Below are 11,412 nucleotides of genomic sequence, written 5' to 3' on the forward strand. Positions count from 1 at the left end.
AATGTTGATGCTATCACTAGCTACTCAGTTTGACATGGAGATTGACCAAATGGATGTGACCACGACTTTTCTACATGGGGATCTAGAAGAAGACATCTTTATGGAGCAGCCAAAGGGGGTTAAAGGCAAGGAAGACCATGTTTGCAAGCTTGACAAGTCTCTATATGGATTGAAGCAATCCCCGAGACAATGGAACAAACGATTTGACACCTTTATGACCAAACAAGGGTTCAATAGAAGTTATTATGACCACTGTTTGTACTTTAAAGGTTCGGAAATTGCTAAAGTCATCTACTTGCTACTTTATGTGGATGATATGCTAATAATTAGCAAGGAGAGGTCAAATGTCAACAAGGTCAAGGATTTGCTCAAGTCGGAATTTGAAATGAAGGACATAGGTGTGGCTACTAAGATTTTGGGGATCAACATTCTAAGGGACAGAGGCAAAGGGAAACTCATGCTACATTAGGAAGACTATATCAACAAGATCATAGAAAAGTTTTCTATGAAAGATTCAAAGACTGTTACACAGCCGATTACCAACCAATACCTTATGTCTAAATCTATGTGCCCGAAGACCAAGTTAGAGCAAGAAGATATGGCTAATGTTCCCTACTCTAATGCAGTAGGGTCCATAATGTACTTGATGGTTAGTACTAGACCTGACCTTGCTTATGCAATCAGTGTGCTGAGCAAGTTCATGTCTAGTCTTGGAAAGGAGCATTGGAAAGCCATGAAATGGCTTATGAGATACTTAAAAGGTACATCTAAGTTGGGGTTGGTCTATCAGGGTCACCAAACACATCAGAACATTGAAGGGTTCACAGATGCAGATTATGCGGGGGACAGGGACACTAGAAGATCTACTTCGACCTACTTTTTCTTAACAGGGGGAAATTGTACTAGTTGGAAAGTACAATTACAGCCAGTAGTGGCTTTGTCCACTACTCAATCAGAATATATAGCTACTACTGAAACTATCAAAGAGGCCTTATGGTTAAAAGGACTTATGGAGGAGCTGAAGTTGATGAAAAAGCTTCCTATAATCTACTCCGATAGTCAGAGCAGCATCTATTTGTGTAAAAACCCAGTTTTTCATGACAGGACAAAACACATTGAGATAAAATATCACTTTATCAAGGATAAAGTTTCACAAGGACAGATCGGGATAGACAAAGTGCTTACTAAAGTGAATCCAGTAGACATGGGCACAAAGGTGGTGTCCCTCAATAAGTTTAAGCTTTGCTTAAGCTTATTGGGGATTGACACAGGTTGATAAAACCCTTAATGGGTTCGAGCTAAGACCCTTAGATATACTCAAACAACAACAAAGATTACAGTGCACAGTTCATATGGGATTTTAGGTGGAAATTGTTGAAATAAAATCCCATATTAACTGTACACTGTAAAAACCAGAATATACACAGAGATTACAAAGGCAGTAAATAAAGCTTATGTGGCCTCAAGCCTCTATTTACCTAGACAGAATATTTAAGTTAGTTAACACTTGTAACTAACTCTCCTATCTCTGCTCTCCTCTACAACATATATAATGAAAAATACAACTCAAACCAAATCAGAATAAGAACACAATCAGATCAGTACAAGAGACAATACAACAACAAAAATCAGTGCAGAACATATAAAACAAGATCTATTTTTCCAGGGACCAAGAAGAAATAGATTGGGTTTTTTGGAGGATGCTTACAATGGAGTAAGCATTGGAACCCAAGTTTAGGGTTCGGATATCCAAACGCCAGGAGAGTGTTCATGCAAGGAAAAGAAGAATAGTTAGTACTGATTTTTATAGAGAGAAAAACAGAGAGAAAGAGAGAATATAAAACACTGTAAAATTATTAGGGATTACCAATATAATACCTGTGTGTTTTGGAATCCCACCATTGTAATCTCTTGATCATTGAAGATCTATAGTGGAACGAGGCAAGCTCGAAGAGGAAGTACCCAGCACAATATTTTTGGGGAACCTCTATAAAACCAACGTCTTCTTCTCCTTTTCTCTTCTCATTTTTCTATTGTGTTTTATACTTTTTTCTGCTTGGTTTTTCTTAGTATAGAATCGGTTTAGAGAGGGAACTGCTGAGTTTTATTTTCTGGATTTGTAAGAGGGTTATTCTTCGTGTTATACAAAGAAGAACAACGAAGAAGGAGGCTCTGTTTGGGGTAGATTCGATCTAAGCTGTGGGATAGTTTCTGGGTATTGTAGTTCTTCATGTTCTTCAGAGAAGAACATTGAAGGAGGGGGCTACGGCTAGGTTTATTTTGTTGCTGGGTTATATGTTTGAAGAAAGAGATGTATATTTATTATTAGGTTTAATTTTTAGGGTTTCTAGTAAATTAAAATGACTTGTAGCTCTTAGGAATTGAGCTGTCGTTTTTGGTTTAAAGGCAGAGAGTCAAAAGAAGCTTTGACTGGGTAAAAAGGTCAGTTTTGACCTTGGATTTCTGATTTGTCTGTTGCTGTTTGTTGCTGTGTGTAAAAAGGTCAGTAATTTTCCTTATATTGATATCACAAAATTATTAAAAAAAAAAATATAAAAGGAATTAATTAAATATTGGTATTAAATATGGGAGTGATACACAATGGAAAAAATGTGTGTATGTACAGATATTTTTTGTGAACACCAAAATATTATCCTAAATTTAAAATATGGTTCAATTAAAATTTAAGTTTTTCTAAAATTATACACAATCATTATATTAGTTACAATAGAAATAATCAATCAAATAACAATTACATAAGAAGATTTATCCTTAAAATAGTATTTTTCGTTTAAAAAATTCAAACTTGTTTGTGAAAAGTCCATATTAATTTTTTTTCATATAAGTAATTAGGTATAGATATTGACCAAATTTTAGAGCACCATCCAGCTCTTTTATGTAAATATATGGATAAATTTAGCAGTATGTACTAAATTTGATTGGAATTTGTCTTTTTAAAACAGAAAATTTTTATTAACATTCTAAAAATTTGTAAAGATACGTTATTCTAATCATTTTTATTTTATATAAAATTTATATTTTTAATTATAATTTTTTTAAACTTTTTTTTCTCAATTTATATTCTTATTAGGTAGATTTTTGTAAATATATAAAAAAACTTTTTTAAAATATAAAAATAAATAATTTATTTTAATAATGTGTACTTATCATCTTATTTATAAGGTGCAAATACAACTCACCAACTAACAAATTGTAATAAATATGTACTACTTTGATAGCCTCTTACTAAAGATTCCACAAAACTATGAAAAGGTATAGCGTACGAATACGACTGGGACATTTTGGAGTTTACGTTTTCTCAAACAGATAAGACATACATACTATAATATGTATAATGTAGCCTATAAATACCACTTTCAATGAATGAGTTCAAATAACCATTTCATAATTTCTCTGAATTGTTCTCTCACTCAGTCTTTCGTTTTCTTTATTAATTTTCTTCAAAGCTTCTCAAGTACATACCAAACAAAAACAATTAATTTAGACTAATTAAATTTCCAATTAAACATCACATATGAACCTATCAAAAATCACACTCCGTCCATTCAAACTAACGGACGTGGATGATTTGATGATATATGCAGGTGATGATCAAGTGACTCGACACCTTCGACGAAAAACTTTGACCTCCAAAGATGAAGCATTGACTTTCTTAAAACATGTTTGTAACCCTCATTATCACCATTGGCACCGCTCTATATGCATTGATGACCGTTCGATCGGCTACATCTCAGCTTTACCGGGTAGTGGTGAGAGCATGTTCAAGGCCGAGATGAGCGCTGGCGCGGCCGCCGAGTATTGGGGCCAAGGAGTGGTCACCAAGGCCATGAAAATAGCAGTTGATCAACTATTCAAGGACTTTCCTCACTTGGTAAGGCTCGAAGGTTTTGTTGATGTGAAAAATACGGCCTGTCAAAAGGTTATGGACAAAGTTGGGTTTCGAAAAGAAGGTCTTCTTAGGAGTCATTATTTTCTTAAAGGAAGACTTGGAGATTATTTTATTTATAGTATTTTAGCCACTGATTTTCTTCCTGTCTCAAAGTTATAACTATATGTAATACTATTATTGTTATAAAATAAAGTGTAATAAGTATGCCACTACTTCTCAGTCTTTGTAATAATTTTATTCCGTGTTGTGTAGGATGCAATATAAGAGTCCCACATTGGAAAAGTATAGAAATGGGTTGAAGAATTGGATGTATAGATAGAAAAAATGGAAACTGATTAACATACTTACCTGGACGGGGTTAATGGGTGATCAAGAAGGCCCATAGCCTGAGCTGGTGACCTCCATTGCACTTAGGAGGGGTGCCTGCTTATGGTCTCCCCAAGTGGGAGAGCCAACGTCATAATTTGTGTTAGCGGGGGCCTGCGTTCGCGCGGCCCCTCTCCAACTAAGTTAAATGACTTTAAGTTCTGTTCTTTATATCGATAGAATCATAGTACATGTTTGGCATCATAACTAAAAGACTGTTTTTGTTGAATTTTAAAAACAACAAAATGTTGTTTTCTGTTTTAAAAACCAATTCACTTTTGGTCAATATTATTTTTAAAAATCACTAGCCAAACGTGACTTGTGTTTTAAAAACTTCAAAAACTATTTTTTATTCTCATTTCTAAAAACAATTTTTTAAAACAAAAAACAGAAAACAATACCAAACATGCTCTAATTTTTTGAGTTTTTCATTTTTGTTTGATTTTAAGTCATTAAGATTTAAGAGTGTCTTCATTTGGTGTTAGCCTTAAATGCAGATGATTTCTTTGATCGGAAGATGGGGATGGTAATCAATGAGCCAAATTTCTCTCAAAAAAGAAAGTCTTTATTTGTGTTTTTATTTTTATTTTTTGAATTTCAGTTGTGGCTGATTAAAATTAAGGTTTAAAACCTTACAAAATAAAAATAATTAAGGTTCAATTATTATTTATTTTGACTGAACTTTGCAGTTCTTCTTTTTTCTATAAAGTGCTACTCGCTCATTTGCAATCTATGTATAAACCCAAGTTTGAGAAATTATAATTCAGTTGTTACATAAAATTGAGTTATACATAATATTAATAAAAAGCACGACAAATATTCTAACTTAATCATTCTCCTTAACGACAACTACAACAAATGCTGTGGAGTGGACTTAATTAACAATTTCTTCTAGTACAATACAACATTTCAATTTTTATAAAACAAAAGCTACTTAAAAAGTGTATGAATTTTTTCTATTTCTTTTCTTTATTTTCTGAAGAATTGTGGTTCTCAAGAAAATCGTTCTCATTGAAGTTGTCGTTTCAATCAATGCTGTCGTTTGCATAACATATGTCGTTTTCATAAATACTATCATTTTCACAAATACTAATTCATTATCATTTTTTACAGAAAGTATTCTTTCCAAATAAAGAGAAAAGAAAAGAAAAGAAATTAGGTGGTTACCCACTTTATGTTAACCATTTAACTTCTAATATTATTTGATTTCTACTCACCTAAACCTTTAAAATGGATTTTCCCCATTTCTGCAGCCCAAAACATACATTATTACGCTTTTTTAACTCTGTGACGCTACAGTACCCATCGTATTCTTCTTCACCCCCACTAAATACTAATCCCATCCATCGGAGGATTCTGAGCTTGTATTCGGCAGTGTATTCATCATGGTTCATCCCAACAATGTCAGAGTAAATATATATATCCCATATTTCTTTACTCTTCGTTCATATATATAAAACATTTTTTGAATAACTTGTATTAGTTTTTTTACTTTTGTTTGTTCACCTTATTTTGTTAACTTCAGCATTGAAAGATTCAATAATGGTTCGGTTTGATGGTTTGCTTGAGTTGATTGTCATGCCCTTATGTGTTTGATCAAATTCCTGAACTAAACTTCATGTGTTTTTGCTTCTTCAACACTACGAAAGATGGGTACACAAATATATGTATGAACATAATGTTTTCATGAATTTGAATTTTGGGGTGACCTTGATCGATGGCTGCTATTGGTTGGTAGCAAGTTTGTTGAGACAAGTTTCTCCTTAAATATTTCTTTTTAGGTAATGGAATTTGAGTGGCATTTCAGAAGTTACTGCATGTTTTCGTTGATATTTTTTTTTTATCAAGAATAAATTTTCTATTAATCAAACAAGCCAATTACATACAAATAGAGAACACTCCCTCAAAACTAATTACAAATGCTTACAAACACTTAGCATTTCTAAGAACAATCCCATCCAAACTAGAAAGCTTCTTATCTTGAACAAGACTCAATCTAGTTTTGAGGTTCTCTTTATTGCTTCTATCTGTATGCAATGGAGCTAAACATTTTCCCTCAAATACACACAAATTTCGATTTAGCCAAATCACATAGATTGCACTTGCTAGAATGGCATAGGAAATTTCAATAAACAAACCGCTCGGCCTTTTTTCTTGCAGCCAGCCAAGAAGTAATTGAAATGAATTAGGCCAAAGCCACTCTCCCAATCCCTTCTTGATATTTTGCATCACTCTCCAAGAGAAAGGACAGTCGAAGAATAAATGCTCATGGGATTCCAAATCCCATTCACAAACCAGGCAGTAGGTACTTACAACGAGTACATGCATCTTGACAAGATTGTCTCTGGTAAGAAGATTAGAGTGTACCATTTGCCACGTGATGAAACGATATTTTGGTGTCGAGAGCTTGCACCAAACAGTTGTCTTACTTTCAAAACTTGTCCCATCCAAAATCAGGAATTCATAAGCTTGCCCAATCGAAAATCTGCCATTAGTTCCAGTTTTGATGATAGCTTCATGAGAGAAAGTCTCTTAGCCTCAATATTTTCCTCCAATACCAACTAACATCCGCCTTCAGCTCAAGAAATCACACCTCTTGATCTTTTATCTACAAGTTGTTCACCTATTTTACCCAAAGCACATCTTGCTTTGTAGTGCTAAACCCAAAGATACTTTGCCAAGGTCGCTTTGTTCCATTTATGACCTTCTCGAAATCGTAAACCACCAAGCTTTCTCGGCAAATAAACCAGTTTCAAGTGGCCATGTGAAGCCTACTCCGATTTTCTTTTTCTCCCCAAAGAAAATTCTTGCAAATTCGGTCGATCTCTTTGGCTATTTTTTGAGGCAATTGAAATATGCTCATCCATTAACATCTGATTCCAATTAAGACAGAGTTTATTAGAAGAGCTCTACCTGTGAAGGATAAGTGACGGCTTGCCCAAATATGCAATTTCAGCTTTAGTTTCTTTAAGATGGTATCACAATCTTCATGTTTCCACTTGATAGGTCTAAGAAAAATCCCAAGATACTTGAAAAGAAATGTACCAGTCTTGAAAAAAACAACCTGCTGAATGATAGATACTGTATCACCTGGTATCCCTGCAAAGTAGATGTTCGACTTCTCTTATTAGCCTTGAGACCTGAATAGGAGCTGAAATGAGTTAAAGCCTCCAAAATACATTTAACCGAATCCCTATTCCCTTTACAAAATAGGATTAGGTCATTAACTAAACATAAACTGGAAAGTTTCAATTTTTTGCACATTGGGTGAAAAGAGAAGGCTTTGTCTCTGACTTTCCATTTTAGAGTTCGGGTAAGGTAATCCATGACTAGTACAAAGAGAAGGGGAGACATACGATCCCCTTGTCTTAAGCCTTTTGCACCTTCAAACTGTCCTTGTATTCTCCCATTCATCACCAGTGAATAGCATGAGCTTCGAACACAAACCATTATCCATTCCACAAAAACTCTCGGGAACTTGTATGCTTTTAAAAGACTTTTCAAAAATTGACAATTAATTGTATCATAGGCCTTGCTCAAATCTATTTTCATTAGGCACCGAGGAGAGATTTATTTTCGATAGTACCCTTTGATTAAATTCTGGAGTATCAAGACATTGTGAGCAAGTGAGCGATTTTTGATAAAAGCTCCTTGATTATTACTAAATAGACACAACAAAACCTCTAAAATCCTATTACAAATCAGCTTCGAGATACATTTATAGATTGTATTACAGTAGACTACCGGTTGGTAACCTACAACCTTGGAAGGATTCTCCACTTTAGGAATGAGCATAAGTAGAGTTTCATTTAAGTGCTTTGGCAAGACACCCTCCTTAAAGAAACTCAAAATAGCAGTAGAGAAATCCTAGCCAAGCTCCTGCCATAAACTTTTAAAAAATCTCGAACCAAAACCATCCAGACCAGAACTTTATAAGTTAGGAATTGAAAAAAGCAATTTTTTAATGTCTTGAACTGAGAAGGGTTGAATTAGTTTTACCTGCTACTCCATGGAAACCCGACTGCCTTCTTCAATACAGTGGGGATGGATTGTCTCTGTTGTAGCACATGACTTTCCCATGAAGCTTTTGAAATGAGATAAAAGAATGGTGAACAACTTCTGGATAATCTTCAACTAACATCCCCTGCTCATTAATGAAAGAAGCTATTCTGTTAGAATCTCTTCTATTCTTAATGCATGCACGGAAGTAAGCAGAACTTTCGTCTCGAAATTTGAGCCTATCAACTTTGCTCTTTTGTTTCAGCAAGCTGCCATATAGATTACTACATTTCATTTTCTTCTCTCTAGCTTGGTTTAATTCAATTTGTAAAGACTAGGAATGGGGATCTAAGTTGGAGAGAAATGTGAGTCTGGTTGTAAGTATCCCGATCCAATTCATAGTCCATCTTGACATCCCCAAAATGAGAAGAGTTGAACTTTCTCAAAGCTGGCTGCAATCTTCTCAACTTGTAACACAAGGTTGCCAAGTTACTACCCTTAGCATCTTTCCTCCAAGATTCAAGCACCTTCTCCTTAAATTGGAAACACTACATGTTGAAAAACTTAAATGGCATATACCCCAAGTTTCTCGAATTCAGCTGCTTAATCACACAAAAACAGTGATCTGAGACATCCTCCCACTGAAAGTAAGCTTCTGTGTTAGGATGGAGATCTAACCACTCCTCATTCTTAAAGAGCCCATCAATCTTCAAATAAATTTTCTCTTCTTTACCTAGATTATTAGTCCAAGTGAAGTGAGAAACACTTCATTTCATCAGCCAAACCTTGAGCAAGCCACTGGTTCGTATCTTTTAATTCTCCAGCACTTACAGGTTTCCCTCCTGTTTTGTCACTGTAGTTCAAGACCGAATTAAAATCACCACATAGAATCCATGGTTTGAACGACATATACAAGTTAGCCAGTCTTTGCCATAATAGATTCCTTTCAGCTAGAGAGTTACTACCATACACAAATGTGAGACAAAAAGATTTATCAAGCCCTGCCATCTTTATTCGACCATGAACAAATTGCTCAGATTTTTTCAAAATCTCAACACTTACAAGCTTATTCAACCATACAATTTGAATTATTCCTTCAATTTTGGGACTAGGAAAATGGTCCCAACCTTGTAAGGAAGAAGCCATAATGTCTTTAACTTTATTGCCTCTAACTTTAGTTTCCAAGATTGCTCTAATTCCTTTGCTGCTATCTAGATTGGAGTAATTAAAGAATATAATTGTCTTACTATTAATTCATTATATAAATGGTCCACTAGCAAAGCCTTCCACCTAATAATATCCCCTCTACATAATGAATTCCTAGTAGAAGATGGGAACTGTAGCATTCTATTACATATGGAACTGGGTTTCAGGGTTTCTAGTGAAATAAGATATCACAGCTCCCATAGATGTAGATATCATTAAATCATGCATTTTTTACTTCTTCTTGTGTTTTACATTTTTTTAAGCCAATAGTTTCCATGTAAAATCTATTGTTTGTATTTCGTTTGTACTTGTTAACAATTTAGATATTCTTCTTGTAGGTTATGGAGACTAGAATTCGGATCGTGAAGAAAAAGAGGAAATCATCAAGTTCTCATGAGAAAATATTGGATGTTTTGAAGGTAAAATGCAGAATATTTTTCCTTATCTTAAATAATTTGTTTGTAATCTTCTTGGTGGCTTACCTTTCATACCTATGGTTTACATTTTCAAAAGCATGACTTGCATTTCAGAATTTGGCGATTACATTTTAATGCATGTGATTATATTAAATGCTTCTGTGGTTTACAATTCTCAATGCATGGTTTACATTGCCACATATTTGATTTGTTATTTATTTTTGACAATTGTGGTTTAAATTAATTGATTTTTTACTCCTAATTTGTTTTCTTAAAATAAGTTGAATTTGTATTTTACATTTTAAAACTGTGGGTTACATTTACAGTTTAGAATTAATGATTTAATTTTTACAACATTTACATTCCAGAATTAGTAGTTCAAATTTGAGAACCCGTGTTTCACATTTTAGTATCTTTGATTTACATATTTTGACTTGTGTTTTTCAGTATAGACCAGTAGTTTATCATATGTTTTTACTTGTGGTTTACATATGCAGTTTAACATATTTTTTTTGTTTGTGTTTCTCCTTGTCTATTTTTCAGGAACTTAAAGAAAGAAATGCTGAAATAAGGAGAGATGTTGCTGAAATAAAAAACCAAATAGTTGAAAGTAGAAAAATTATAGACAATGATATGACTGAAATTAAAAATGATTTGAAACATATTGGCCAACTTCTTCAGTCATTTTTTAATCAAGCTTCTGTAAGCAAGGTCAACACTTTGGGAGAGGAAAAGAATAATTATGTCTCAAAATGAAGTAGTGATAGAGGAAAGATGGTGGTGGTGACTTGTGCGGTGGGAGATAGGGAAGTAAATGGCAGAGATATGTATGTTTCTGAATCTGAGTAAGAGTATTACTACAAATACTATGGGAAATGCAACTAAAAAATGAGTATTATTAAGCTAAATGTTTTCAGTAGGTAATTTTAGTCAACTAGTCATAAAAGTGGGTGCTTTTTCAAATTGATGCAGTAGATTTTATTGTCATTTCTATAATTGAAGAGTGGTGGTGCTCTTTTTTCTTTGGGGCCTATTTTGTGTTATATTAATATCACCAACTCTTTATAAAATGACATTTTCCTCTAAAAGAAAGGAAAACGTGCCATATTAATATGGAAAGAATCTATTGACAAGGGTAAAAGCGATAAGCGATATTAATAAATAATAAATAGCAATAAACGGTGTTCCTGAAATACTCAATTCAATTTAATTTACACAATCTAATAAAAATTTTAAAAGTGTGAATTAAATGTTGATTGACATGTAAAATTAACAGATTCAATTTAATCTTTAAATATTTATATATATATTTTAAAAAAATTATATATACAATTAATATTTTAATAAAAAATAATAAATTAAAAATATAAAAAATTTTCACGTCTATACTTATTGAGTAAATAATTATATATTAGTGAAAAAATAATATACTCAAATCCTAAAATCTATTATTATATATGAGTCCATCTAATTGTATTATGTTGAATAAAATATTACACACTCTAAAACTACTCA

At 33.3% G+C, this 11,412-nt stretch overlaps 3 protein-coding genes and 1 non-coding gene across 5 annotated transcripts; all 4 read left to right on the plus strand.

Annotated features, from left to right (window-relative positions):
• Positions 1-565: 565 nt before the first annotated feature.
• Positions 566-1,101, plus strand: LOC133034258 (secreted RxLR effector protein 161-like). Its single transcript, XM_061109310.1, has 2 exons — positions 566-996; positions 1,092-1,101. Exons 1-2 carry the CDS (start codon positions 566-568, stop codon positions 1,099-1,101), a joined length of 441 nt encoding a protein of 146 aa, XP_060965293.1.
• A 2,280-nt stretch (positions 1,102-3,381) lies between these two features.
• Positions 3,382-4,411, plus strand: LOC115721099 (uncharacterized). The gene has a single exon (XM_030650346.2). It carries the CDS (start codon positions 3,536-3,538, stop codon positions 4,067-4,069), a length of 534 nt encoding a protein of 177 aa, XP_030506206.2. The 5' UTR covers positions 3,382-3,535; the 3' UTR covers positions 4,070-4,411.
• Positions 4,251-4,411, plus strand: LOC115721460 (U1 spliceosomal RNA). The gene has a single exon (XR_004012482.2). It is a non-coding gene; the product is annotated as a U1 spliceosomal RNA (small nuclear RNA).
• A 1,018-nt stretch (positions 4,412-5,429) lies between these two features.
• LOC115720025 (uncharacterized) lies at positions 5,430-10,919 on the plus strand. Of its 2 annotated transcripts, none has more exons than XM_061110456.1 (3): positions 5,430-5,679; positions 9,820-9,900; positions 10,441-10,919. In XM_061110456.1, exons 1-3 carry the CDS (start codon positions 5,662-5,664, stop codon positions 10,651-10,653), a joined length of 312 nt encoding a protein of 103 aa, XP_060966439.1. In that variant the 5' UTR covers positions 5,430-5,661; the 3' UTR covers positions 10,654-10,919. The 2 variants fall into 2 exon arrangements, with proteins under 2 accessions (XP_060966439.1, XP_060966438.1); XM_061110455.1 differs by having other exon boundaries at positions 5,433-5,685.
• Positions 10,920-11,412: the final 493 nt, after the last annotated feature.

This window comes from Cannabis sativa, chromosome 2 (assembly GCF_029168945.1).
Source record: "Cannabis sativa cultivar Pink pepper isolate KNU-18-1 chromosome 2, ASM2916894v1, whole genome shotgun sequence".
NCBI classification, from domain to species: domain Eukaryota; kingdom Viridiplantae; phylum Streptophyta; class Magnoliopsida; order Rosales; family Cannabaceae; genus Cannabis; species Cannabis sativa.